The 27,942-nt window shown below is 41.2% G+C and overlaps 1 protein-coding gene and 1 long non-coding RNA gene across 4 annotated transcripts in view; one reads left to right on the top strand and one right to left on the bottom strand.

Moving 5' to 3' along the window:
• Positions 1–1,502: 1,502 nt before the first annotated feature.
• LOC113845270 (uncharacterized) lies at positions 1,503–27,942 on the bottom strand. Its single transcript, XR_011803483.1, has 9 exons — positions 27,808–27,942; positions 25,091–25,146; positions 24,748–24,817; positions 22,803–22,842; positions 19,899–20,042; positions 18,460–18,799; positions 14,007–14,084; positions 3,873–3,936; positions 1,503–2,562 (listed from the first exon to the last, which is right to left on the bottom strand). It is a non-coding gene; the product is annotated as an uncharacterized lncRNA (long non-coding RNA).
• Positions 3,698–27,942, top strand: part of MYH11 (myosin heavy chain 11) — a 60,185-nt gene continuing 35,940 nt past the window's right edge. For all 3 annotated transcript variants that reach the window (XM_038186721.2, XM_038186720.2, XM_038186722.2), the window contains exons 1-4: positions 3,698–3,812; positions 9,836–10,194; positions 14,832–14,988; positions 22,680–22,707. In XM_038186721.2, coding sequence (XP_038042649.1) covers positions 9,853–10,194; positions 14,832–14,988; positions 22,680–22,707 — 527 coding nt within the window. In that variant the 5' untranslated portion in view covers positions 3,698–3,812; positions 9,836–9,852. The remainder of the gene's footprint in view (positions 3,813–9,835; positions 10,195–14,831; positions 14,989–22,679; positions 22,708–27,942) is intronic.

Raw genomic sequence — 27,942 nt, 5'->3', positions numbered from 1 at the left:
TTGAAGTGTATTTCCCGTGGTATTTATTTGTACAATGAAGCTTTGAAACATGCCTGAAAATATGCTAGTCTAATCACATTATTAATGGTCTAGCATTTGTCCTGACTACACAAAATATGAGAGCATCTTTCAAGATGTGGACATGTAGTGAGTCCTATGAATGCCAGACTGCCTTTACTTGCCCGAGTAAGAAGAGGAAGTGCAAATCCTGTACATTATGGATGCACTTGCAAAAAATCATTCCTTAGAAGTTTAGGCCAGGTCAGCCAGATTAAAGTAATTCAAAATCCTTGAGAGGCATGTTCAGATTTTAGATGAAACTTCCACCTAGGTGAACACATACAAAAATATTTTCTCAAATAATTTAAATTCTGTATAGCTTAATTACAGTCTGTAATGTCTTGTATTAACTGCCTTTATTCTTTCTACTGATATCAGAACATGAGAAAAAGGTGAGGATTTAGAAGTTCAGCATTTTTAGTGAGTTAGAGCACTGTGAGTGTTCTTTTTTGGAGTTTGAACACTGTAAGACTGTTAGGCAGGGGAATTATGTTAAGAGAGGCTGTTCTTCGTCTGAGTGTGATATCAAAAGTGAAGGTGGCAAGGAGCCAGGGCAGTTTGGTGTGGATATCAGATCTGGAAAGCACTTTGGAAGAACTTGACCCACAAGTTTATTAAAAAAAAAAAAACAAAAAAACTTTAAAACCAAATTTTTGCTTTCCCCTAAAATCAGAGGAAAGTCTGTGTGTATACTCGACAGCATCAGTGTTGTTGCAGAGGTATTAGTTTCTGTCACGCATGGGGAAATTTTTTTCTAGGTTTTATCAACGTGCCCCATGGAGTCAGTTACACTTTGCTTCCTGAGCACCCTTTCAAATCAAGCTGAATCTTGGTGTCAGTTGATCAGCTTTCCGGAGGAGTGATTACCATTTGGTGATTATGTTTAGGAAGAGAAAACCAAAAATATTTGTTCACGCTCTGAGAGACACCCTTTCAGTAGCAGCTGGAGTCCAAACTGATCTAGAATCGACCTCTCTGCCTCACGTACTTCACTTAACCTGGATCCAGCATCAAGCACAAAGCTTAGCATTAAGCAGTTCCTGACTACTCTGCCTGGTCAGACTACTCCTGTGGTTAACTGTTCTAGTTTGGGTGCAGGCTGTCCCTCCTGTTGCAAAAGTACATCTTAACATACCGCTATTACATTTCCTAGTTCTAATTATGTCAGCTTAGAGAAATATGGTTGATAAATTTTGATAAAATAATTGTTAAACAAAAATGCTTACCTGACACATTATTTAAGAAACTAACGCATCATCACACGGGCTTTTCTTTTTGTCCTCCGTTGTACTCAGTTTACACAGTGTTGACGTAGCTGAAAAACTCATTCCTTCTTGAGTCCCCTTTTTTTCTGAGTATAATATTTACTGTGCGAATTCAGCATGGAGATATTTAAGAGCAGGCTTATTTTTTTCTAGAAAAGCAATTAAAATAAATAAATTAGGAGGAGGAGTTAAGTAAAGCTTATTTTGCTGTCACAAAAGCATCATCCACTGGAACTGCACAGCTTTCATTCTGATGCAATTTTTAAAAGGTTTAAAAACTACTGCAGCACTTGGGAAACTCCAACCAGGCTATTTCATTACTATATTCTTATGCTGACTTTTAAGTGAAGGATGAAGGCCAGGCCTATGCTTATCAGTTCCTACCCCACCTGGCTTGAAACTGCAACTGTTTCAGTCCCAGCAGTAATATTTTTTTAGTTTGCAGCTCAGTTTAATGTCACATCATATATCATCCTCCACCACTGCCTCTGCTAAACATACTACTCAGGCAGTGAGCCTGCGTGTGCACATGCAGTGGTTTGCACAGCGGCAGGAATAATTTCCACTCCTTTTTAAGCTACTATTAAAATGCATCTGGTTTTGTGAAACAGCTGCGTGGGTTTAGAAGGAGCTTCTTAGGATAACTTTGACGAATGCTGAAATGATCATAATTTTCAGGGGATCCCCTTGCATTTCAGTATTTTCTATTCATTATACTCCTATTTAAAAGCTAAGCTTGCAACACAGAAACTGCAAATAGAACAGGGCCAACTCTGCAGTGAGGAGCTTTCTGCTAACAAGGGTGAGTTTCTTGGATTGACATCCTGGATATCATTTCCCCTGGCTTCCTTCCAACACAGTCACATGTGCATCAGTCTGATACGACCCTGCTGCCTTTCCAAACCTGTCAGGGCTTTGCCAGGCTGCGGGGCAGCCCCACGCCTCGCAAGGCAGTGAACACTGCCCCTCCACTTGAGCACACTACTGGAAACACAACTGGGTTAGCAAACTGAGTCTTCTCCAGCTGAGGCTTCTCATGATGTCCATAGCTGGTACTTCTGCAACGTAGTGGGGAAGGAGCACTGATGCACTTCCCCTCTCTCCTGTTTAATCAGTTTTGTTCACCACTGGCCAGTGCTAGAAGCAGGGTCTGTTGTTCCGTCACACCTGCAAGCACTGGGACTTCCACGAGTGACACCCGAGGTTTTCAGCTCAGCCTTCCCTCAGAGGTATTTTCCTAGGATGCCAAGGCCAATATAATTCTCATCCATCTTCCTCAGGAGGGCTTATTTTTCAGAGAAGACCGGATTGTTGATGTCAAGAGAAATTATTTCACCCAGGACTGTGCTCTGATCCTTTGGGTATACACCATATTTAGCCTGGTGCTGAGAGGGGGTTGTTTCGGTATTTTGTGTTTGGCACGTTGATGGGAATTCCTAGAGGATCCTAGCTTTCCCTTTTTGGGATGTCTCCATCCACAGGTCTCACTGCACAAGGCTGTTGGCTACTCGCAGCGGGAGGAGGGGGGACAGCTGGCGACTGAAGGTTTCGGGGGTGTGAGGGAGATTTGATGAGGACCAGATCCCTCCCTAGCCCTGGCAGGTCTGGCTCCACGCACCCTGTCCTCCTCTCCCCCCCGGCACGCAGTGCCTGCTGCCTGCTCTTTCCACTGCATCCCAGCGACTGCTCCCCCTCAGCTATTTATCACTTCTCTTCTTCCTTTTATGGACAGAGGGAGGTATTTCTTATATATGAAAAAGTATTTACAGTGCTTTCTCGGGAACTGAGCTGAGCACAGGCTGGCAAAAGAAACTTTGGCAAATGTGCTGGGGAGCTGGGAAACATCCCTCTTTCTCCCCAGGGGCAAAGGAGGCTGACACCAGCCCCAAGCTCTGAATGTCACACAAACACCCATAGACCCTGCTGTGTTAGGAATAACTCCCCTCCACCAAGCAGCTCCTCAACTCAGGAACACATCTTCCACAGTTCCAAGAAAAGGCACTGACAGTGGGTGGGAAACCTCCTGTGCCCCATGGGACCGGGATCTGCCCTTTGCATGTGGGAGAGGGGCACAAGGGGCAAGGATGCTGCCGAGGCAGGAAGGAATTAAAAGGTCTGTCTGGCCAAAGAGTTGCACCCCCAGAAACAAGCAGAAGCTCCAAACTTGAGGTTTAGGGGTACCCCCGATGCCTTCCGGAAAGCCAGGGATGCCAGACCCAGCTTTGCTGAAGGGCAACTGGGGACAGGGGCAGCAGCCCTGGGGTAGGCCCCGCTGGGAATGAGCTCCTTGGCTGAGGCTGGGTTTTTTAACCCAGGTACTGGGAGGATTTTCCAGCAGGACGTGGTTTACAGGGCCCCTCCCCACTGACAAGATTCTCCTCCTCTATATAGGGAGGTTGAGAAGGCGGCGAGGACTTGGACTGTCCCGGCTGGTGGCTGTACAGGTTCCTGACTCTCCAGTTCCCTCCCTGCCTTAATCGGACGCCTGTGAGTACTGGGGGGGGGGGGGGCAGCACATCCCTGCTGGGAATGGGGCTGGGGGCTCACCATGCTGGGATGGAGTAGGGCAGCAAGGATGGTGTTACTCTGCAAAGTCCTTCAGTGAGTGAACCTGCAGAGAGCATACAAATCAGAAATAGATCTACCAGACATGCTCAAATGGTTTATCCTGTATATTACTAATGGGGTTCTATTTAAAATGTGCAAGAGGCAGTGCATGTTGATGATCCAGCTTGGTCCTTAGTTACTTCTAAGACTGCTGTGGCTGAATTGAGCCTTGAAGGTGCTGGCTGGGGAGCAGTGGTCACGCTCTGAGCCAGCAGCGAGGCAGCCCGCAAGGTGCCACGCTGCCGGGCTGCAGCAGGTACGTGCTGCAAGGATGCATCATAGGGAGCATTCGGTATGGAAAAAACCTGCTAGCCTGAGCAGCTGATCTTCTTTAAGCATTTCTGCTTTTACAGTGCATTTCCTGAGCAGCTTAATGAAAGTAAACCAAATAATGTAATTAGCCTTCCAGTTTTCTGGTCTTTAAACAGGAAAAATACTTAAAAACTAGGAGAAGAAATGGAAACATTTTTACAAAAATACCTATTATATTTGTGCATTTTAATATGCTGGAAATAATTTTTAAGCGAATTAATCTGATTAATTCACTGACCTAGACTAATTTAAGTGATTTCAAATGCAACTTATGCCCTTTTTAAAGGGAAAATAAAGAAGCGAACTTCTAACTTGAACAAAATGTTGTGAGTAAAGTAAAACGACAGTAGATGGCAGTATAGAAAACAGCTTCAGTGTCATCCCAGAAGTTCACTGGCTACTCTCACATACATATTTATATATGTGTATGCACACACACGTGGATATGTACGTGAGAGGTGTACATATATGCTTATAATGAAGAAAAAAACCATTTTAAATACAAGGGAAATCAGAAGTTTCATCATTATTATATAACATATACATCTCAATGAAATCTTTTCTGAAATACACTTGTTTACAAGCAAGCCCACCTTCTCTTTCTATTAAAGTTTTGCCCTGGCAGGCAGCTTGCAAGAAGATGCTGTGCCCGGTCCCACTTTCCAAACCCCCAAAGCTCTCCATTCCCATAAACCACTAACAGAGGCTAACAGGATGAAACCCCGGAGGGCAAAGCACTTAACTAAGAAGTCCCTTCAATTACTGCATGATACTCCTCTGGCTGCATTCGCTTAGATGTAAACAATGATTTTTATTATCTCATTTGCAATTGACACACTAGTCCCTAAAAGGTATTTGTTTTGAATTTGTTATCATTACATTTTTGCGGAACAGCGAGTATTGAGGAGAACATGGCCATATATGGAAGCATGCATAGATGTACGCAGGGCATCCAGGCTCTTTATAACTCACTGAGAATTAGTAGTTGCAAATCTCTTGGCTTTTCTTTCAAGTATGTTAATTTTAGAAGAAGCAAAGAGCAAAAGGTAGCTTTCCAACTTGTGCGTAGTCCAGCTAAAATATAGATTATTTATGAATTCTAATTGCAGAATCTGATTTACTTCATAGAATGACATTTGAGGCTATTCAAAATAGCTAGTATCTTCCAGAGGGAGGAATCTATCCCCACAGAATGCAGTTCAAGTCTTTTTTTTTTTTTTTCATTTTTTTTCTTTCATTTTATAACATAATGATGTGGACCAATTTCTCTGGACGTATCAAGTTTCTTATCATAGTTCTGTATTGACTTGCATTAACAGAGATGAGCACACCTGATAGGAGGCCAAGTCACTTGCAGACAAGTTGATTAAAGTGCATAGAGAATGTATTAAAAACCAGCCCTGTGAAATTACTAAAAATGTTCTCTCTTAAAATACAGACTTTCCCTCTTCCCTGGCTGAACAGCATTAATAAAATAGTACTGACAACAACTTCATGTTCAGATCAAATTGTCTGTGATGACAGAAGGAATTTGAGGGGTGGTCCCAGTAGCCAGCAAGAAGAAGCAAGAGGCTATAAGGGATTTCTAACAGTGGTCATGACAAAACTAACTGTGCTGGGGAGCCAGGTCACAAAGAAAGGTCAAAAGATCAGGATTCATGCCTAGAATTTATTTATTTATTTATTCCCCTTCCCCAAAATAATTCCTGAAAATAATTCACATGCTTGGTTATATGTTCCTCTGTTCTAATAACCCTTCCCTGCACAGCTGTGATAAGCTTTTATACTGACATTCATATCCTGCAGAGGAAGGGAGAAGTGTCCTTTATATTCTCATTAGGGCAAAAGCATTCCCTTTGAGCTCTGACCCAGGAGGCAATTCTGCATGGCCAATAACCTTTTAATTAAAGTGCACTTCCTGGAGATATTTATACTTTGTCCTTGGAATAATATACTCAGGAAAAACTAATTGTAAAGGCGGCATTCAACTTCTGTTACTGACATTATAGGGGAAAGGACAGTGGAAATCAGCAGGTTATATCTGCAGCAGGGCAGTAGAAAGTGGAATAGAAAATAACCTATGGAAGTATGCATGGCCCTGCATATGTGCACATTTGGAATTTAGGCAAGTATAGCAAATGCATCCAGCACTTGGTGTAATGTGTCATATTTCTGAGGCAAGAAACTTCATGTCAGTATTATTTTTGCCATTGCTTTTCTTCCTCCCTTCTTCAGGGCAGCTCAGCTTTGAGTACAGAACAGGCTTTGCTCTTACTCAGATGATTTGGGCTAAGATTTATCTGAAGTAATGGATGAGAACCTCTAATCACAGCTTTCCACTGGTATTAGCCTCCATTTCTCTTAGCCAGCCCTATGGATGAAACCCAGGGTCTGGCTAAGGGCTCAGTTTTGCCACCTCAGGGAATGTTCCCAATGGACAGTCATGAGTCTTTCCCCTTGGACCACGTCTCCAGCATCAGCCATGTGCTGGAGTGCAGTGCAGCCTAGATCAGAGATGGTCCAGCAGGTTTACTTCTGAGTTTGATTCAGAAACTTCAGCAGCCCATTAGTTAAATGCCCAGCACCTCTCTAGGACAAATCCAGTCGAGTCTTTGGGGCCCATCTTCTACCCCTTCTATCTAGAAACCCTTTATAACTGAATTTCCTTTGTTACTACAGCTGTACTCAGCTACTACTCAAATGTCATCCTCAGACTCCAGGTGATCATTCATGAAAACTTTTTAGAAAAATCCATGTTTTCTCCTCATTATGTTTCAGAGGAGTTACGTGGCTCAGACTGGATAGATATTCCTTGTTTCTTGTAGAAGGTCTGTTCTTACCATGTTTAAACTGGTATCCACAGGATCGTATTGTACTATGAACAAATATAGTGCTTAGATCTAGGAATAAAGACTCCTTTCCAAGCTTCTCAGTTTGTTCCACCTCTTAGGCACTACAACCTCACCTCATTTTCAAAAAGACCAATTTTAACCACAACAAGATGCAAAAATTTCTACTCACAGGAAGAACCTAACAGAATACAGGCAGACCAGCTCTCGGTATCATGCTGGACCTGCAGAGGATGATTGTAAAGCTTTGTGTTGGATATAGGATGTAACAAGAAACGGAACTCTCTTTTGGTCCCTGGGCAACAAAACAGCAAAGAACTGTTGGGTTGTCCCACTGGTGATGTGCTTTGTAGCAGGTTTCATCTTCAGTTGGGTTTTTAAGGTAAGCATTCAGAATGATTTCCACCACCATAATTTTTGGGCAGCCTCAAAGTAGCAAGATGCTCACTCCGTGAAACCCAGCTCTGCAGTTCAGTCTAATTTTTGGTGGCAGCAATACCAAATTCCAATCAGTTTGGATGTGCTGCCACTTGGCACTTAGCCAAAGGCAGCAGGCTCCAGCCTTTCAGGATGACTACATAGCTCTCTCTTCTGGCCCTACGGCAACCCAAAATCCTCCCACCCCTCCGCAGCAGTTCCTTATGTGCTGCTGTGGCATGGGGCGGAGAACGTGCCTTGCCCACTGCTACTGCAGCAGGCCGTGGCAGGCTCCTGCTGCTCCCCAAAGCCTGCTCTTGGAGCTGCAGCTCTGTCCAACCAGCTTCACCCTGCAGCCGCCAGCTGGAAAGCTCTGCAGAAGAGAATACCATCTCCATTATTGGAACTGTGCGGCTCTACCAGCCCTCTTGGCAAGGAGGGAACATTTTCTGCCTTAATCCACACAGAGGTCAAATAGTTTCCTCTTGGAGCTCTCTTCCAAGAATCCCCTGGGAGCCTGCAAAGGGCCACATCTTGCAGAGCTCCCTCTCAGGGACTTGACAGCAGAGAACGCCGTGCATGGGCAAGTGGCGATGCACAGAACCAAGCTGTTAGGATCTGCCTCCCGTTTACCCACCTTACCACCTACATCGTGTGCCCATCAATGACCTGAGTAAAATTTCCTCTTGGAGGTTTTCCGACTAGGTGGCTCTAGAGAAATAATATTTAAAGAAAAGATGGAGTTTTTTACATGAGAGCATTGTCAAGGGAGTTTAAAGAGTCAGGGCTTCTGATTTCCATGGGGATATCGGCTAACCCTCTCAGACGCCTCTAAAATCCTAGTTTTGTTTTTAAGCTTTAGGTCACCTTCTGCATGATCCATGATTCTCTCTCAGACCTCCTCACACAGCCTGGCCTTGCAAAAAATATGAATCTGTGGAAAGGCTCTGGGGACAAATACTTGGAAATCACTCTCTGATACTCCCAGAGTACAGGGTGTCCATTTGTCCACATACCACAGAGCTGGGTCTTTACAAATATCATTCTGCTTATGGGTTGATTGCAGACATCTTTAGCTTTTTCTCCAAAGTCCCTCAAGATTTGTGTTTGTCTGAATACTGTAAATATTAAATTCACTCTCAATAAGGAAATGAAACAGCCTCTGTCTCCTGGTGATGTTTTTCTCAGCCATACTCTTCCCCACTTTCCACAGCTGCCCTCTGCTCTGCTGCACAGCAGGTTTCCTGACTAGCACCATGCTTTTCCTGCCCTGTAGCAAACCACAAGACCTCTGTTTTTCCCCTTTTCTCACTGAGGGCTGTGTGTCCCACATGTAGGAACACTCCAGTGTTATCAGCCCAGCTGCTGCAGCAGCATCATGACTTCCGATGGCCAGTGCAGGAAAGAAGCTGCCTCCTCCCTCCCAACACAGCACAAAGCAGCCAAAACCTTCCTGTTACTCTCACCTGCAGAGTGGATACATCCAGCAATTTTATCCAAGTCCAAATATCTAATAACTTGTATTTCTTTTCCCCGTCTCTCACGGGGTGGACATTACTCCTTCAAAAATGATCAGCTGTCATTGTCTGAGCTACAGAAAGAAAATAATTCTAAATTACTTCTTCTTCATGAGCACTACTGATAGCAATGGTTGGTTTTATTTTGGTTGGGTTTTGTTTTGTTTCCTCTGAGTTTGCTTTCAAACATTATTTTTTTTCCTTTGATTTTCTCTTAATCTTCTCCAAGTGAAATGATACTAGAGAGACTAGAAATAGTCCTTCACAGGAAAAGTTCATTTCTGTTCTTTCTGGAACACAGCCTGGGAACTATTCTTCTACTAATTATTTCATTATACTGATATTGTGGTACACACCCAACAGTATTTGGGCAATGATAAATGTTGAATATATCTGAATTCAATTAGCTTAGTGATGGGCAAGAGATGAAGCTGCAGGGAACTGTTCAGATGGTAGCCTTGGTACAATCCTGACAGTCTAATTACGTAGATGCTAATTATGCCTTACTTTTCTCTCTGATCTTCAGTACCATACAAACAAAACAAAGATAATAAGCTCAGGAGTCCTCATTTGTTTTAGTGCTCTGAAGGTTTTGATTTCAGACACGGTAACAAAAGAGTGGGACTCATGTATCTAAGCACAGATTCTCTAAGGTATCTAATCTGGCACCCCAAAATATCTGCATGGAAATGTAGGATATGACACAGGACCTACAGGGCTTTGGCACAGATTTGACAAATACCAAATTGCCTGGACCACCTCCATATTTACCTCCCTTTTAAAGCAGAATATTTTGCTTCCTTAACAGGTGACTACTGAGTCAAAATGGCTCAAAAACCTCTCAGCGATGATGAGAAATTCCTCTTTGTGGACAAAAACTTCATTAATAACCCACTTGCCCAGGCTGACTGGTCAGCGAAGAGATTGGTTTGGGTTCCATCAGAGAAACATGGATTTGAAGCAGCAAGTATCAAGGAAGAGAAAGGGGATGAGGTGACAGTTGAACTGACGGAAAATGGAAAGAAAGTGACACTGAGCAAAGATGACATCCAGAAGATGAACCCGCCAAAGTTCTCCAAAGTGGAGGACATGGCAGAGCTGACCTGCCTCAATGAAGCTTCAGTGCTGCACAATCTAAGGGAGAGATACTTCTCAGGTTTAATTTATGTAAGTAGAGACAAATGCACATATTTCTTATTGCATGCTACCACGTCCTGTCACAAACAAGGTAGATCCCAGCTGCTGTCAGGAATACAGTACTGGTGTAACATGGCCATGCAAGTACACCTGCCTCAGCAACAGGACCCCAAACCAAAAATGTATCTCATTGACTTTATTCCCCATTACTATTCTGCCTCTTTAATAATTGCTTCTTTATTCAACTAAATTAAAACACATGAAGGTTTCTTCCCCAAAGCTTGCTAATTGTGAAATTATGATGTCAGCTTGGAGAGTACCCACTGATAGTTAAACACCACCTCAGTCCTCATGCTCTGAAGATCAGTAGGGGCTTTTCAATGACTTGAATGGAAACCTCAGAAGTTTCCAGTTCATATGCTCCAGCAGTAACTTACAATTACAACATGCAGAAAAGCCATGCCACATACTCTTTTCTCGTCCAAAACTCCCACTAAAAGATAGCTGAAAAGTACTGGTTTAGTGAGTTCTTGAGTAAAACCTCATGTTTGAGTGAGTAATCCCACCAGAATCCAGCTGGGTACTCCTATCCTTCAATGCAATACTGAATGAAAGACACATCTGCTACAACACAGATTTTTTTTTCTCCTTGTTGGTCAACGTACAGATCAGACAAGCCTGGTCAAACTGCAATCTCCTCTCATTAATGGGATTTAGGGCCAAGATTCTTCTGTCTTCCAATCCAGACAAGTGTGTTAACACCAGCGTATTTTACTATTAACAACACTGTAGCCCAGCTGTGCCAATAGTTACAAACTGCACAGTAAGAGAGCACAGAAGTTTCAATGGAGCTTAGCTGTTACCTTTGACTTTTGAATCCCTGTGCTACGTTGTAGAGAAAGTAATCAATAGTTTCAAATCTATGGAAATTTTACTTGCATGACAGACCACTGGTGAACGAAAGAAAACACAGAGCTTAAGTAATGTGGTTTTGGAGGCAGAAGTAGAGTTCTCTTTAATATGAGGAATGCTAACTTGGAAGGTAGGAAATGAAGCAGAAAATAAGATAGTTATATATACTACAACAATGAAACCATTTGTATGCACAACTTAAAAGACCTAGAGCTCAAAATCTTTCCTGCAGGAATGTACTAAAATGCACATCATCAAGATGCCTGAAAGAAGCTAGACTTTCCACACTTTCAGATATGAGTTTATTGGATTCTATGTTTGCAGGTGAACAGAGGGAGCTCTACATTATTATTATATGAGAGCACAAGGCATTAATTACTAAAATGGAATTTGTCTGTAAATACTTTGTGCTGTTTCAAGATTTAAAAATAATTACTAGCTGTTTAGAGTGATAAAAGGTGGGGGATGGTATTTGTTTGTATTAAACAACACTGACTAGATATTTCCACTTTCTGCATGAAGAGGGAGTTAATTTAATTGCACCATCCACTGTTTTAAAATTTGTTTTCATTGAGTCCAAACTGGAAGTGTACCTGAAATTAGTCTCTCTCTCCAGAGACCACATTTTAAGATGGTCGTTAATTAACAGTTATAAAGAAATTACTTTCACTCTATTACAAATTCTTAGTATTTTCAGGAAACCTAAAGCTGCTTTAAAAATGTTCAGCCTTACACAGAACTGCCCTGCTAGACACTGTTATATGTCATACTTTTTGAGGTTTTTTTTTTTGTTTGTTTTTTAAAAAGCCCTAAAACCAAATAGAAGTTTTGGCTCTGTTATCCATTTGCAAAACTAACTGTAAACCACTATCTCCTCCCTTTGCCAAGCACTGCCAACCTTGCTTGCCTTGGAGTCCCACGCATACAAGGAAAACATGACCTTAATATTCTTCCCTTCAGAGCATCACTGATGCAAGCAAGGATTCCCCATTACACTACAGGAAAAAAAGCCAACCTAGATGGAAAAAATAAATAAATAAATTATATACTTGGAAAAAAAAAAATAAATTATATACTCTTGCATTTAAACATTACTAAATAGAAAAGACTGAGTACAGTACTTCAGAGTAACCATAGACTGGAAGAACACTCTGGCCTTTTTCTTCATCAGATTTGCTTAAAGAAAGGAAAACTCATGTTTCACGTTGTTTAAAACAAACACAACCTGCCTTGTCCATGCAGAAATTCGACTAAAAATGATGGTATAAACATAAATAAAATAGAATCTTAGCTTCAATGGATTTGCATGAAGAATCAAGTTTCTTGTACCTGCATTCATAGGCACTACTCATTCAGTCTTTGCTCAACAGTGCAGAATGGTTTCTTGCCTACAGAAAATTATATATGTATGTTGGAGCCAGTGGCAGGATTCTTCTGCCCAAATTTAGACATTTACAACATAGACATGTGTGTTTGCATCAATCTCCCTTAAATACCAATCAGTGGTGGCTGTTCAAGAGACAGCATTCCTGTGCAGACACTATCCCTAAAATACTTCAAATCAGGTCCTGCCCTCAGCTCCTCCAGGAAGGACATGATGGCATGCCCCCCTCCTGGGAAGGACCGCACCCCAGAAGAATAATCCAAAGCACAGAAACTTCGAATTCACCACTTTAAAGCCCATGCTTAGCCAACCGGCTTCCTTGCCTTCAAAATACTGCATACATTAATCTGTTTTCCCCAAATCTTTGCAAAGTAGATACCTAGAACTATGAGTAGTGAAACCACAAAGTCTTGGTTAACTGCCCTCAGGTGAGAGAAGGTATCAGTCACAGGCCAGTCAGAAACGGGGATTCCTGAACTTTGTCAGCTCAGGCTATTTCCCTTTAGTAATCTGATTCTTGTGCCTCCAAATTAGCTCTTACAAGTGCAAATAAATAGCTATGCAGGGGCATTTGGACTCTGCATGATGAAAGTCAGGAAAATGTCTATAAATATCAGGGAAGTGAGGCCTAAGTAATTTTCTGAATCAGAAATTTCCTCTCATTATTTTACTTACTTCGGAATTATTAGCTGAGCATATACAGTAAATCTATTACTACTGAATAAAAAAGGCATTATTATCCTTCCCTTTAGAGCCTTTTGGTTATTCTGATAGAAAGAGTATAGCCCTTTTCAACCACGTCATTCCTGCAGCAATGAAGTTAATTTCAACATGATTAGCACAGAGTTTCATCCTAAGCTCTGGTGTTAATGAAAAGCCAGCACAGTAATGATTTACCTTCCATAGCAAAGTTTTTAGCTTGGGGATATCAAGAGCTGAAGGAGATCTTGAACTCCATTTTCTAGTTATCTCACTTGAGCAGATAGATATGAAATCACAACCTGTAAAAGGCGTGAGAAGCCCTCATCAACAGCCAGAGCACACCAGACGTTCTCCTGCCCAGCAAGGAGCACCCAACCTGCTCCTCACTGCTAGGAGCTGATGGATGCTCTCGCCCTGTTTGCTGAATACCATATAAAGTGCTCAGGCTGTGCCGAGACTGTGTTGTGCCATTTCCTAATATGGTCAGGAAAGGGAAATCCCTGTGCCCAGATCCAAGCCTCCGAGATGGCATTTTACAGTCCTGCGCTGCCCTGGTTCCTAATGGGGGAGCCAAGGTGGCTCGAGCCATCCTTTGACACAGCCCCAAGGTTAGGGCAAGGCAGCAGCTGGGCACCACGAAGCACTCACTCATGCAGCGGGGGAATACCAACAACTTATGTCTAAGTTATAAAGAACACCTTTTTCACTATTTTTTTTTCTTTTCCCAGGCTGGCATGGTTTTAAAATTAATAGCTGGCTTAAAGGCTGCAGCTATAATTTCACTTTTTATTTTTATTATTAATAATTTTTGTGTTTATTTATTAAACCCTTGAAAATGACTTACTTTTGGTAACTGTGATGTGGGTCATCATCTATTATCAGGTGCTATTACTTCTGTTCCCAGTTCAATAGCTGGAGCTTCCTGAAATAAAGGAAAATTTTAAAAAATTAACAGGATGAACAGCTGGATGAACAGCTATCAACTGGTAGCTATTGTTCTTGCTTGTTTACATACATATTTTTATATGAATACCTTCAGTAAACCTTAAATATAAAACATTTTTCCTTGAATCTCTTACAGAAATAGTTACATAGTGAAAGCATAGAACGATTCTAATAAAACGTCTATTAGGAACTTGAGTAATTTTTTTCAAGGACTCACTTCAATCATCACTGCTATATGGTGGTCACATCATCTTTTTAAAAATGACTCTGTAACATCAAACCAAGTTTATTATTTAAGACTTAGAAAAGTTGACACCTGCCTGAGTAAAGAATGAATTCCAGTATGCAAATGCACATATAAAAATATTATGAAACATTAGAGTTATGTCATCACAAATAAAGGTGATTCACTATGTACTGGAAATAACTAAAGTAAAAAGAAACCTGCAACATGAAATTAAAGCACGGTGTTTCTATAGGCAGCTAAATTCACATGCTTTCTGACAGTTTGCTTATTAGAAATAATTATTTGTGCACTTGGAAATTGCATCCATACACATACAGCCAAAAATTACTGCCTCATTTGTCACACTAAAAGTGATACACAAAAGAAAGTGTTATTTGCTAAAATGCTGTTATAGCTCAATGCAGCTGATGCCTGTGTTTCCCAAGATAGAGGTGGTATGCAATATTGATTCCCATTTTTATTTGATTTTTCTTACAGACTTATTCAGGTCTCTTCTGTGTCGTGATAAATCCATACAAACAGCTGCCCATTTATTCAGAGAAGATTATTGACATGTACAAGGGAAAGAAGAGGCACGAAATGCCACCCCACATCTATGCTATTGCGGACACAGCCTACAGGAGCATGCTGCAAGGTAGGCGAGTTTAATGCTGCTGTTCTTAGAAATCACTATACCATAATGTGGGAGAAAACAGCTGAGAGCTCCACATGTGCTCCTGCAAGAAGCACAGACAGAAAAGGTCTGCTTCAGAGGGAGACACAGCCTTTCGAGAAGCTTCGGAGAAATTCTTTGGCAGGAACGGCAGTCCACAAACACTGTGACTCAAAAAGGAAAAACAATCCTTTTATCCATCTGTGTCGAGGCATGTGGGAAGGTTTCAAAGTCGAGCAAATAGTTTTGGCAAATACGGGCATGGAAAATGCTCCCTTTCCACCAGTGGAGACTATTCCAAAGTTAGCTGCTAACGCTGCTGCATCTGTCGGCGTTGCTTCTCTCTCTCTTAGCAATCAAATTCAAATAACATTTCGGGGCTACTTTCATTACTGCCTAATGCTTTGGAGTGCTAAGTTTTTATGTGCTCTGTTTCCTAACAGAGAAGGAAAGGAGACTGCAAAGTGTACAAATGAAACCTCAGAAATTCACAGGGAATTTCCACAGTCACTGTTGACAGGCCAAGGGGATTTTCTTCTAGGGAAAGATCACATAGGGACGAAAAAGCTACAGAGGTGAGCATACAGGCTACAACACCTACAGGCTGCAGGGACTTGACTGGTTGCCATCCTGCTGCAACCTTGGGTGCTCCAAAGAACCAGGAGGATGCAGAATTCTTTCAGATTTAAATGTCCTCATTAGGGGCCTGATCCTGCAGGTGACTATGGCTTGGCAAGCTCAGCCCCAAGGTTTAGGGCTGCCTGATTTGGAGCTTAATGCTTTAAGGGTTTAAGGTTTATCAGTTTCAGGTCTGACTGGGGAAAAACAATAAACAGCACCTTTTCTCCTCCCAGCAGTCTTGAGTACTTATATGTACTAACAGTAATGCTAACAAAATAGTCCAGATAACAAAAAAATTAACATTCCTGAAGATCATTTACTTAAATTTAATTTGAGCAGCTAAGTGTAACTTTGGTTCCTAACTTCAGGATCTTACATTTTCAGACATAAAAGTGCTTGAATTAATTCAACTCTGAATGCAGAGAACTAGGTATCCGCCTTACAATAGCAACCATTTTCTTCCTATTGCTTATGTGACATTTCTTTTCTGGAACTATGTCAGCTTATTTTATGAAGGCATCCCAGAAGGCAGAATTACAGTGCAGCAAATGAGGATCAATAACGTGCCAATACCAGACACACTGAAAACAGACTTCCTTCCTTCCTTAATGTAACAGCAGTTATTCATGAAGACAAGCACATGAAATGTTTAGGGCTAAATGGGCAGGTGCAAGCTTTTAGAATAACGTGATGCAGTAAATCTCATTTCTGGTGGAGCCACAGCTAAAAGAAACTTACTTGGCATAAGCAGATCCCTGTAAGTTACAGTCACTTATTTGTCTTTTAGGTCATCTCTCAAGCTCAGTGCTCTGCATACAGCATTGCACAGGGCTCTGAACAGCCCCTGAAGTCAGAACAGTCTACTTTCCCCAAATCCTTTAAGCAGCAAGCCTCATGTGGAAGCTCTGCAAGAAGCTTAGCAGTATTCTCCCCATTCAGCAGCACAGAACTCTGCTGTTTGCCCCCTAAAAATGTGGGAAAAAAACACCTAGGGAGGGCCTCAAACTACCTGCAGAAAAGAACATAATACTATACCTACACCAAAAAAGAAGAATTGATTCACCATAGCAGTATGCACAATTTTTCTGCTTAAGATGAAAGCAGTATCAGTTCTCTGCCTGATTGCAGCAGCAAAAGGACCTCTTTCATTCTTCTTCTCTCCTGTTCTTCCTAACATGCCCTGGTGAAGCCACCTAAGCTTCATTGCCCTTCCTTGTGGCCATTATCTGCACCTAGAACAGCAGGGATTCAGCTGTGCCTGTCAGGCTGGCTGCTGGGAGGAGGAGGCAGCACAAGTGTATGCTTTTCCTTCATTCTCTTCACTTTTTTGGTGCTTGGAATAATATCCTGGCCCCACCGACTCTTGGGGAAGCTTCACGCCTCAGGATTTATGTGTCCTTTTTGCAAGGAAAACTTCCTGACAGCAAAGAAGAGGGGGAGAAGAGGGGGAGAACAAATAGGAAGGAAGGGAAAAAAAAAAAAAAAAAAAAAAAAAAAAAAAAAAAAGGAGGCGGGAACAGATCATAAGTTGAACATTTAAGAGGGAGCTCTTCTGCTGTCTCCCATCCCAACCAGCCACAGCTGGCACGGCAGCTGGGGAGTCTTCCCACAACAGCTTGCATCCCAAGCCCAGGACACCTACGCTTTTCTTGCTTATTTACTTGCACATGCCACTTTGGAGTCTCTCCAGCTCTGAGGAGGGCCCCAGCTGCTTTTAAAGCTGTGCTTTTGTTTGGAAAAACAGACTCATGTTTTCAGCATAAAATTAAACCAAACCTCAAAATAACTCTAGTTATTCAGCCAAATTATATTCACACTGGAGTGGTGAAAGTAGGCATCAATGTGATTGTGTGTGTGTGTGCACACAATACATATAGGCACAGAATGCTCTGTAGGTCTCTGTAAGCATGTTTACAAACGGAGTATAAACAGAAATTCATACTCATAAACATGGATCAGGGCACTGAATGTTTTCCTTGTGAAATTTCAGTATTGCTCCTTATCTGGGAAACTTGCATAGTTTCTTCTTGCCAAAGCAAAATATATCTTAGGTTCATGAGGCCGAAGAACTACCTTCTAGTACTCCTTGATCAGGGCTGCTTGGCCAAGAGCAGTCAGCTTGTTCAGATGCCCTAAGGAACTTCTGTCTCCCAGTGAACCATGTCATAGTTTCTGCATATTGTTGGTTGCAGGTTCATCAGCTGAAAATTACAACCCTTTGTATTCCCAGCCTCTCTATTGGCACAAATACCCAGCAAAAGGCATAAGCCAGGCACTCTGTGCACCTCCTCTGCTTTTGAGACTTACTTGGTTAATGTGTTCTTTAGGGATGATGCTTAATTCCTATCAAAGTTGTTCTGGTAATAACAGTCATGGTTAACAGAAATCAAATAATTGGATTTCCAAATATGCAGAAAAGCTGACTTCTCACAGGACATGGGAATTAATGGAGATGTTGGCTGGACAGAGATAAAATGGCCACATGCAGCAGGTTGTTATGAGCACTTTTCCAAATCACAGCCATGCTCTTCCATGCTCAAACTGGGGTGCTGAACGTCTTGTTGAATCTGCAGGTTATCACATGTCACTAATGCAGTACAATTATGGCCCAAGCACAGTCATTCTTTCACTCTCATTTCCAGGCAGAATAAGAATTTTTCTTTAATCTAAATATCCAGGAGAATATAATATTCCAGGAGAACATTTTGTGTGTGAATCTGGCCCCAGGAGCTACCTCACTGAACTAACTGCCTTTACAGACCAGCTAGCTGACTACTACTACACTTAGAGACTGTGATCATAAAAAAAACCACCCTATGCTTCTGTACTCACCTCTCTCTCCTGTGTTATGGAGGCAGTAGCTTTCCAGGAGCGCAGCTGCTATACAACCCTCTCATTCCAACACTGTCAGCATTATTCTTCATGCAGTCATCACACAGAACTGTTCCAGGTTACCACCACCCCTTGCTTTTTGCTGGGATTGTTTTAAAGTGCACGCCAGCCTTGCTGCTGCATCATGCCTTCATGCAAGAGAGAGCAGTGCAGGGCAGGGAAGAGGAGCCAGAGGTGGGTGGATGAATGGCTTCCTGCACCACTGCCAGCGTCAGTGGTGGCTGAGTTCAGATACTGGTCCAGTAAGGATGAGTAACTCTTCTGCCTTCTGCCATCTCCCCTGCAGGTGGCAAACAGCAAATGAGCAGTAAACAGGACAAATGCAAAAGGTCAGGTTATGTAGCAGTAATAATAGATATAAAATGTTAATGTGGAAGATTAGGTTTTTGTTAAGTGCTCTGGCAATAAATGATATAGAGAAGACATACTGAGGCTTCCTGCAACTCAAAGAAACTTATCTATTTTCTGCAAAGCCATTTTTATGCAATGACTTTGTAAGCAAGCTAGAGTAAAAGATGGAAAAACAAACAACCTGGTAGTTACTGGGAGGTATGGGAGGGGAGCACAGTTCCCAAGGTCCTAGAAAAGGAGGCTGCTGTGAAAAGCCAGCTGTTTACTGTGTCCTTAGCAGGACTGTACAGAAATGTCCCCTTTAGGCAGTGTGGTTATTAACAAATGTAAAGAAGCAGTAAGCGAGTGTTGGAGCATGGCTTCAGTCTGTTTTTCCCTTTTATGGTAAAGCTGCCAACTTGCTGCTTCATTGTGATAAACCATCTGATTTTGTTTGTGATTAAGCAGAACTAGCTGGTCTATTGAGAACAGAGGGGCATATGATTCTTACAAGCAGACTGGAGGTGTTTGCTGAAAAAGTGAAGCAGAATCCAGAAAAAAAAAAAAAATCAGTTGCAGGGTTAGGAAAGCTTTTAGGAAGCTTTTTAGGAAGGCTTTTAGACTGTGAAGTATGTCTGTATACTGTTAGAGTTGAGGAGAAAACACAGAAATATCCAAAATGTCTAATATGGACATATAGGGAGTACAGAAATACAGGATAGGATAGTCTTCCAGGTAGTATCAATCTTTCAAAAAATAATTAACCAAAGAGATTTTGGAAGATAGCAAATATATTTTGATAGTTTGTAAACCCCAGAAATTATGCTTAAGCAGCTTTATTTTGTGAGTCATTTTCTCCTGATAAATCTACCCACATAAAGTTGCAGGCTCCCAAAACCAGCTACAATCCTTCCTACATAGAATAAAATATCCCTGAACAGAAATAGAAGCAATCAATCTGGAGAGTCCTGGAAAGTAAATGAGGCAGGTATTTGCAGATCATGACATAACAAATTAGGATCAGGTTTCCTGATATGTTCCATCCTTACCTTTGCAATTTGTTAAAACTTCTGAAGGCAATATAGCAATTTTGGGCATTCTCCCTCCATGAATGTGCATAGGTCAGTTGATTGGTGTGAGGTTTGATGCACAGCTCAGCAACGTAGGGCTTAAAACTTCAGAACTTCATATGGCTGCCAAGGATACAAGATGTTTGAAAGGGCCAGTAACCAAGAAAGGAGCCTTTTCTCACTGCTCCCCCACAGAATTCTGCAAGAATGCCATGGGGCTGCTCACCTACAGGGAATGATCAAATCACACAGGTATGATCCCGGAAGCCATTTGGGATTACAAGAGGAAGCTGAAAACAAGCAAATAGTTTTCCTTTTCCCTCCAAGAATCCCAGTAGCCCTCAGGTTGCATATCCGATTTACACAGTGCTGCTTCACCAGAGGCATCCTTTCCTTCTTGGGGAGCAAGTAGACCTTGCCTCTGGCAGCACACCAAAGACTCACCCTTCTCTCCTTTTTCTTCTTATTCTGATTTGTTTCCACTACCTGAAAAAGGGGCTGGGCTGTCTGAGTTTGAAGAAATTCAGTAACTCCTGCTTGGCTTGTATGGTCTGTTCACTAGCCCAGAGGGCACTTGGTGCAACTCCTGACCTTCCCATTCCTTTTTTCTTACATTTCAGCCAAGCTGCCCACATACATGCACTTGTGCGAGCTCCTGTGGTGGGCCAGTTTATGAGACACCTTCAAGAGGAGTCTGTCACTTACTGGGGATGAAAAGAGGGGCAGCAATGGGCAGTGAAGAGAAGTGACAAAACACTTGGCTTGGAGGAAACTGATTTTTTCAAATGTTCCCTGAGCTCAGAATTTCCACTGGCAACTCTGTATCAACGAGTCAATTTTGTTTTCTCTATGGTATTTATGAGTTTGTGATGTAATATCAATATATGCCCATGGTTTCTATTTACACAACAGTGTATTTTTAGCAAAATTCAACTGTTCTCACTTTTTTTTAACCTAAGAGAAAGCCTAGCTTGGTATCTTGCAGCAAAAGGTAAACATGGATCACAGTTCTTCTCCAAAATGTGTACGTGGAAGAGTCCTGCAATGTTGATTGCTGACAAATAACTCCAACAGCAATGAAATGATTCATTTTACACCAATTTACTGACTAAAGTGGTAAAGTGGTGCCATTTGCTGTGGGAGCGATCAATAAAGCAGTCAATGTTATAGCATCTGCTCAAACGTTACTGAAGAACTGGGACTAAATACAGTTGTTTAATATCAATCCAAACCAGAGCAGAAACCACTACTGCTTTTCCTAGGCTGGCTGTGGTCCAGGCAGCAATTACAACTTGAAAGCTTAATAGGTTGAATTTATCTCCATTATCTTTACACAGTACAGAAAGCTTGTTTATCTCATGGCATTTATTACATACAGGGTCAGTGACAAGGCAAGCAACCAGATAGGTAGCCATGCAGGTCATCCAACATGCTGAATAAAATGAGGAAGGGGTTTGGGTCTTAACTTTTGCCCAGAGGCATCCCTGGTCAAATATGAGCTCTCCATCTGGTATTACCCTCTGTACATGGCAGATTGAGGCAGCCTCACTCAAAGAAGGGCCAGCTTTCATGCCAGGACAGGTTGCTCAGAGCCTTGATCAAGTCTATCTGTAGCTATGTCCAAGGGTGGAGTTACCACACCTCTCTGGGCAACCTGTACCAGAGTTTGACCATTCCCATGCTGAAAAAAGAGTTCTGCTTCAGAAGTGATCACAGTAGATGTGCTAGACACACATATTTCCACAGAGGCAAACTGTAAAGCCTCCCCTTAACACAGACTTTTCAGTAGAGCTTTGGGAAATACTTCAGTGTTGTGGAGCATATTATGAAACTTCAGGGTGTTTTCACTGTCTATTACAGCCTAAGTTTAGCCTGATATCAGCCTTTTGGTAGAAAATTCTGTGTAAAAGTTCTGAAGGTAAAAAGAAACTCTGACTCCAAATGCATGAACAGGGAGGTACATGGCAAGATTATGGAGCTATGATGTAATGCAGCATATTGGTCTCTGCCACACAGAAACCTCTTAAATGTAATACACAGGAGAAATGGAGATTTTGGCTCACCTTTTTATAATTTTCTATCTAATATGTGTTTGATAATCCTCTTCATGGTAAAATATGAAGAATACTTATGTTCTTGCTGATAGGCTTTTGTAAAATATGTGAAATACCTCATTTTGTCTCAGTCTTTGGAGGATACCTTACAGAAATTACCTGTCCTCTTGATAAAAAATTATCTCTAAATATGAAATAAAATACATTGAGTACATCATTCCATTATTTGGACTGATCTGCCTTCAAAATCTAAAGTTTTCCATAGCCACCTTCAAATATTTTAGTTTTTGATGCCTTATCTATCCAGACTTTGTCTGAAGTGGGCTGCTAGCCATACTTCATAAGCATAGTAAAAACTTGAGTTTCAGGCTTGAAATCATCAATTATAATCTTCTTATAGAGAGCCTGATCCTCTTGCTGTGCTCATTATAGATCATCTCTAATGGAATTTGCAAAAAATATTTTTGAACTATTAACCTTTTGTTCTTTTTTTTTTTTTTTTTTGTACAAAATATTTCCATTAGAGATGCTGATTTAAATATGAGGGCAAATTATGTAAGATCTGAACCCTGTACTTTTGACTAATCATGAATTGCCAGATTTTGGAAGGTCTAGACTGCTCAATGTAAGTCCTTATAAATATAACAGCTTCTGTCAGGACTTAGCCATTTTCCCTAGTTAATGGATTTTTTTTCTTTATTCACAGATCGAGAAGACCAGTCTATCCTGTGCACGTAAGTAAACTCAGCCATTTTAGTGTACCTCAGTATTATCATGTCTTTCTATATTCAAAATCAATTCCTATTTTGATAGAACTATATATTCTCACCTTCAATGAGCTTGAACTCCAGTCTCAGTATAAGATTTACCTGTTGATGAAATAAGAAGCAGGTATCAATGTCATAGGAAGTTTCAGAGATTTAGAGCTTACAACAACCAGTTGGAAACTGCAGTTGTAAAACTGTGTCTAGGGAGAACAGATCTTTAAGAGTTCCCTAAAGGAAACCGAGAAAACTGAGGAACACGGAGCATCCTGGGTAATTACTGAGCAGCTTTTAATTTTTAAGTGTTGGTAGCTTACCAACATATCCTGAATCAGTTGTTATAAAAAATGTGATCCTTAAGTTCATGTCGTTTTGTACTGTTTGCATGTAGTGCAGTTAGAACAACCATGACCTGGCACCTCCCTGCTGGCACAGCCCATCTGTGTGCAAGGCCATGGCGCACTGGCTAAGTGCACACTGCATGGGTTCAACCTTTCTGCAGTCTTGATACAATCACTTTAGGCAATAGTGAAATAGCAGCTAAGCCAGCCCTGTTCTGAAAGCCCTTATTTTTCTGAGTCCTGGATTGCCGAAGGCCTCCTCTTTGAGTTTTGGCCTGCCAGCACTCAGACGGTGCCACATTGTGGGGGCAGCTGTTGTACCATGAAAGATTTTAATGTAATAAGGCTTGCTGTGCACAACTTACTGCTCCTCAAAATCCTCTCCTAGGTTTATCATTCATAGCCACTTCTGCAAAACACTCAGGCTGTTTAATTGGATGGGGATCTTCTATCTGACCTGCAATTTTGATCATGTCTGCATTTCTCTATGGCTAGTCAGTTGGGTTTGTTACTTAAATGCCATCGAGAATGCTTTTGACTTAATTTTGTGTTTGTTGTATTAGACATCTTCCAGTTCTGCTGATCAAAGGTAGGAGTTGATTCATTTGAAAACAAATTCTTGTTTGCAGAAGATGGCACGCACATTGTTTATAGCAGGATCATGCTGTGATGCTGTAGTCTGTCCTATATTGCAAATACACATCATAACCCCAAACTGAATTTGTTTTGGGAGGTCATCCCTAAAAGTGTGGCTACTGACTGACTGAATATTTATACTACAGTTTTTAAAAAGTAGTGCTACTGATCACCAGCCATACAGGTATTTGTGAGTGCCACTGATAACTTGAACAAATTAATCATTTAGGAAGTACAAATCACGTACTGTACAGAGTACCTTAAAGGCTAGCATAGCTCTGACCTCACTTGTGACCAGATTTCATTACATGACAGTAAATCAGTCAAGAATCTGTCCAAAAATACATGAAAACCAATACCAAATCTAAAATTGATGCAAAGATAAAATAGAAATTCCCATCACACTTTTCCCAGGATGAAACATGTCATGGTAATGAAGACTAATTTGCAATATGCATTTCCTCCTTCTATTTCTGTACTTTAGTTTATTTTTCCATTAGTAACTCTTCAGATCTTCTTTTAACCTTGGAATATTAGTTTTTTTAAGAAACAACTTTCTTCGGCAAACCTATGCCTTTTTGTTAATGAAAATCCTTTAAAGATTCTAATTCTGACAGCTACCATATGTAGTGAATACAAGAATACCTCTTATTTCCTTCTAGAAGCTGGAAACATTATGTGTTTCACCCCACTAAGGCATAGAGAGAATGAAATGTCTTTCCGATTTTGAAAACAGCCACATTTGGAATAACTGCTGTATATTGGATGGGCACCATGACCCATAGATTGAAACATTGCTCTCACTGGTCTTTTAGATCAAGATTAGTCAAGCTAAAATCATCGTATATAGCTTTAATGACTACTTGTTTATCATCCTTTTTGGCCTTATTTGGCTGTACAGAAACAAGAAAGTTCACTTGGATTTCAGCTGGGCAGTGTTCAAGCACAAACAATTCACATTACTTTATAATTGCTAAAAATTCTAAGAAATTATCTTTTCCCCTAAAAAATAAAACAACAGCTGAAGACCTACCTCATGGCACTGATCAGCTGGGATCTTTTCTTTAAACAGCTGTAGACTCAAGCTTTCCAAAGCCTGCTACCTAAATTGTTAAAAATGTAGCTATAAGGATTATTATATAATTATCATAACATAACATAACGTAGCATATGCTTCTGCACTAAGGGTATGAAATCTCATTATTCATATGTCTGGAAATCCAGGTAGTTAATGCTTGTCCATCTTTGTGTTTCAGTCCCCACACTGCTTTGGGCAGCCTCCCCTCCTCTGCCTGCCTCTTGGGATTTCATGAAATCCCCTGCTGTAGTCTCTCCTCTTTGATATCTGAGTTGGCCATGAAGTATTCTGAACTTACTCTTGCAAAGACCATGCTGAGGGCCTGGATGCTGTGGACCAGAACATTAGGTGTTGCTGAAGGGAAAAAAAAAATAGGAATAACTATCCAGTCACTCGGGGACCTGAGCAGCCTTAGTGCATCAGCAACTAAGCAATGGCCAGTGAAGAGGCTTGTGACTTTTCAAATTTCTTCCAACTTAGGGCACCAGCTCTCAAAGGAGAGCTCTGGCCTTTATGTTTTGATTTCTAAAGATACAAGTGGATGCTGATGGAACTTTTAGAAGTGTTTTTTTTTTTTTTTTTTTTTTTCCTAAAAATTCCACAGGTGCTCATTTGCATAGCTAAGCACATAAATGCTTTAAAGATCTGCTCTTACACCTGTCTGATCTTGGAGTTACCATATTTTAACTACTTCCTGAAAAGAGAGGGTAGAATATTGTTTTCTGGAAAGCAGATGTGGCCAAAAGTATGAGGCATGAGCCTTAATTAAACAAAAATTGGCCTTGAATGAATGAGGAAAAAAATCTGATCAAAACTTTAAGCATAGGGGATATGTGAAGCCTAAGAAAACAAATGTTTGTTAAACACTAGATTTGTACATGTAATCAAATAGTTTTTCATTAGCTTTTACTCTTTTTTTTTTTTTTTAATGCACTCACTTTATTTGATTAGCCTCTATCAAAACATATGGTAGCAAGGTACTGATTCCACTTAATTTGGCATAGTAACATCCAAAATACTGAGTAAGGCATCAACCATCCTGCCATTTCCTCCTTCCTCTCTCTTTCTGGGCAAACTGTCCAGATCTTTGCCTGGCCCTGTGACCCCCACCTGCTTTCTCCCCTGGCACGTGCCAAGAAGCAGAGCCACCCAGGACATCCTCCAGACTGCAAAGTCCTGTAAGGCAAAGCCTCCTCCACAAGAGAGCTAAACTCTTCTTTCCCAGCCCACTAAATCTCAAAGGCTGGAGCTGGCACGCATTGCTGCCTGGCCCTTCTCCCACATGGTTATCTTGTGTAGCTTTAGACCCGAGGTAGAGCTCGGTGCCAAAACAGCTTGGCCTCCTTTTGGAATTTTTTTATAAGCAAACTAGGAGGATCAGTGGGTTGGCTTCTGAGCGAGGTCTCTGGGGGGATTCAGCTGGTTTAGGACAAAGATTTTCGCTATCTTTGCACATCTCATACCACAGCCTGCCAAGCCCTAATGTGATTTGGAGCACCTCATTGACTGCTCTGTGCACAGAGGCTTCCTGCAGTGCCAGGGTAACCAGATTAAGGGATGTGTGAATGGTCAATTTTGTGGTTCATTGCTTGATGAAACAAATGCTGAAAATAAATCCTGCTGTAACTTTTTAGATGTTTCCAAAAGCGGAATTAAACTAAGTCTTATATCATAATATTAATATAGAAAGCTCTCAAGTTTTCAACAAAATATCCACTTCTGAAAATATTTTTTCCCTGTTATGCCCAAACATTCAGTAGTCCTAGCTACACACCGGGCTCACCCCACACCAGTGGGGCCAGCTTCCCACTCTCAGCTTGTACTAATTTGGAAACCTATTTGAACTACGATAATTTTCATGTAAGGCGAAGGCAATGGAGTCACGGAGGATTTAGTAGCTTGTATAGCACAAAAAACTGTTATAGCTGAGCACTATATGGGGGATTACGTGCTTTAAATCCTTCCAAAAACAAAGCCTGGCAAGAAACAAAGGGGGAATAGATTTAAGCTATGCCACACAATTGGAGTTTTTCTGCTTGTTTCCTTTTTATCTGAGCAAGCCTGTAAGCCTAGTGAACTTTTTTACTCTGGGGAAGGAAGGCAGTTTCTTGGAAGGAAAATAGGTATTGGAAGCAGATTAAATACTGCTATTGAACTGATCACAACTGAGCAATAGGAACTGCTTTTGCTGTTACTTTTTGTTTGTTTGTTAGATTGCATTGCCCACCTGAGCTGGTTGCAAAGAACTGCTCTGGCAATAAATGTGCTGCCTCTGTATAGCAGGCAACAAGAATGACTTTAGATATTTCAGTTAAACAAATGATAGGTCTGCTTCCAAAAGATGATGATTAGGACAGTGGTTAACAGAGTTTGCATGGTGAACTTCCCATTCGGAATATGATTTGGGATACAAGACTAAGGAAAATAGGCACTCAGAAGATGCCTCCTGGGAGGAACCCCACTGTTTACGGTTCATGCCAAAATCACTGCTTGCAAGAAAAAGGCCAGTCTTAAACAATTGAATCACTGAGAATGAAGAGAGCATGCCAATTTTTAAACAGGTGGGATTCTGCATGCCATTTCACAATAAAAGTTGCTTCTGCCATCCCAGAAATTATGGTACTGCAAGAAAGATGCAGAGAAAAAAACAGCATGACTGATTCTGCTACAGCTCAATAGTTCTAGGAAGAGTTTCATTCGCCTATGAAGGAAGCTGAGAGTCACATGCTCTCCTTCTCCTGGGTCTTTTCCCTTGTAAGCTTCTTGATTTGAATCATTGAACCTGATTTAGCTATTCCTCCTCATTACTTAGTTTTCAAACACATGGTATTTTATCACTGAGATGAAGTCTAGACCTTGTCATACAGCTCTGATGCATCCTTCAGAGTAATGTTGTTTAATTAATATTTTCTTATCAAACCTGTGTGTTGCCAAGGACATTTAAAAATGATCTGATGTGCTGAAAAATTAGAAGTGTTCATCAACTATGGTCGTGATTCTTCATTACTTAATGACCTTAGAGATTTTTTTCTTCCTTGCAGCTGTTGAGATCCTGTCTGTTTTCCATTTTGTTTTGAAGCATTTCCATTTCACATTGAAGAATTGTTTACTGTCCACTTCAAAAGGAAGTTAAAGCCTCAAAGAGTAGCT

The sequence above is a fragment of the Anas platyrhynchos genome, chromosome 15 (genome assembly GCF_047663525.1).
Source record: "Anas platyrhynchos isolate ZD024472 breed Pekin duck chromosome 15, IASCAAS_PekinDuck_T2T, whole genome shotgun sequence".
NCBI lineage: Eukaryota > Metazoa > Chordata > Aves > Anseriformes > Anatidae > Anas > Anas platyrhynchos.
The sequence above is the reverse complement of the archived record's forward strand: the minus strand, read 5'-3'. Positions and strand labels throughout refer to the sequence as shown.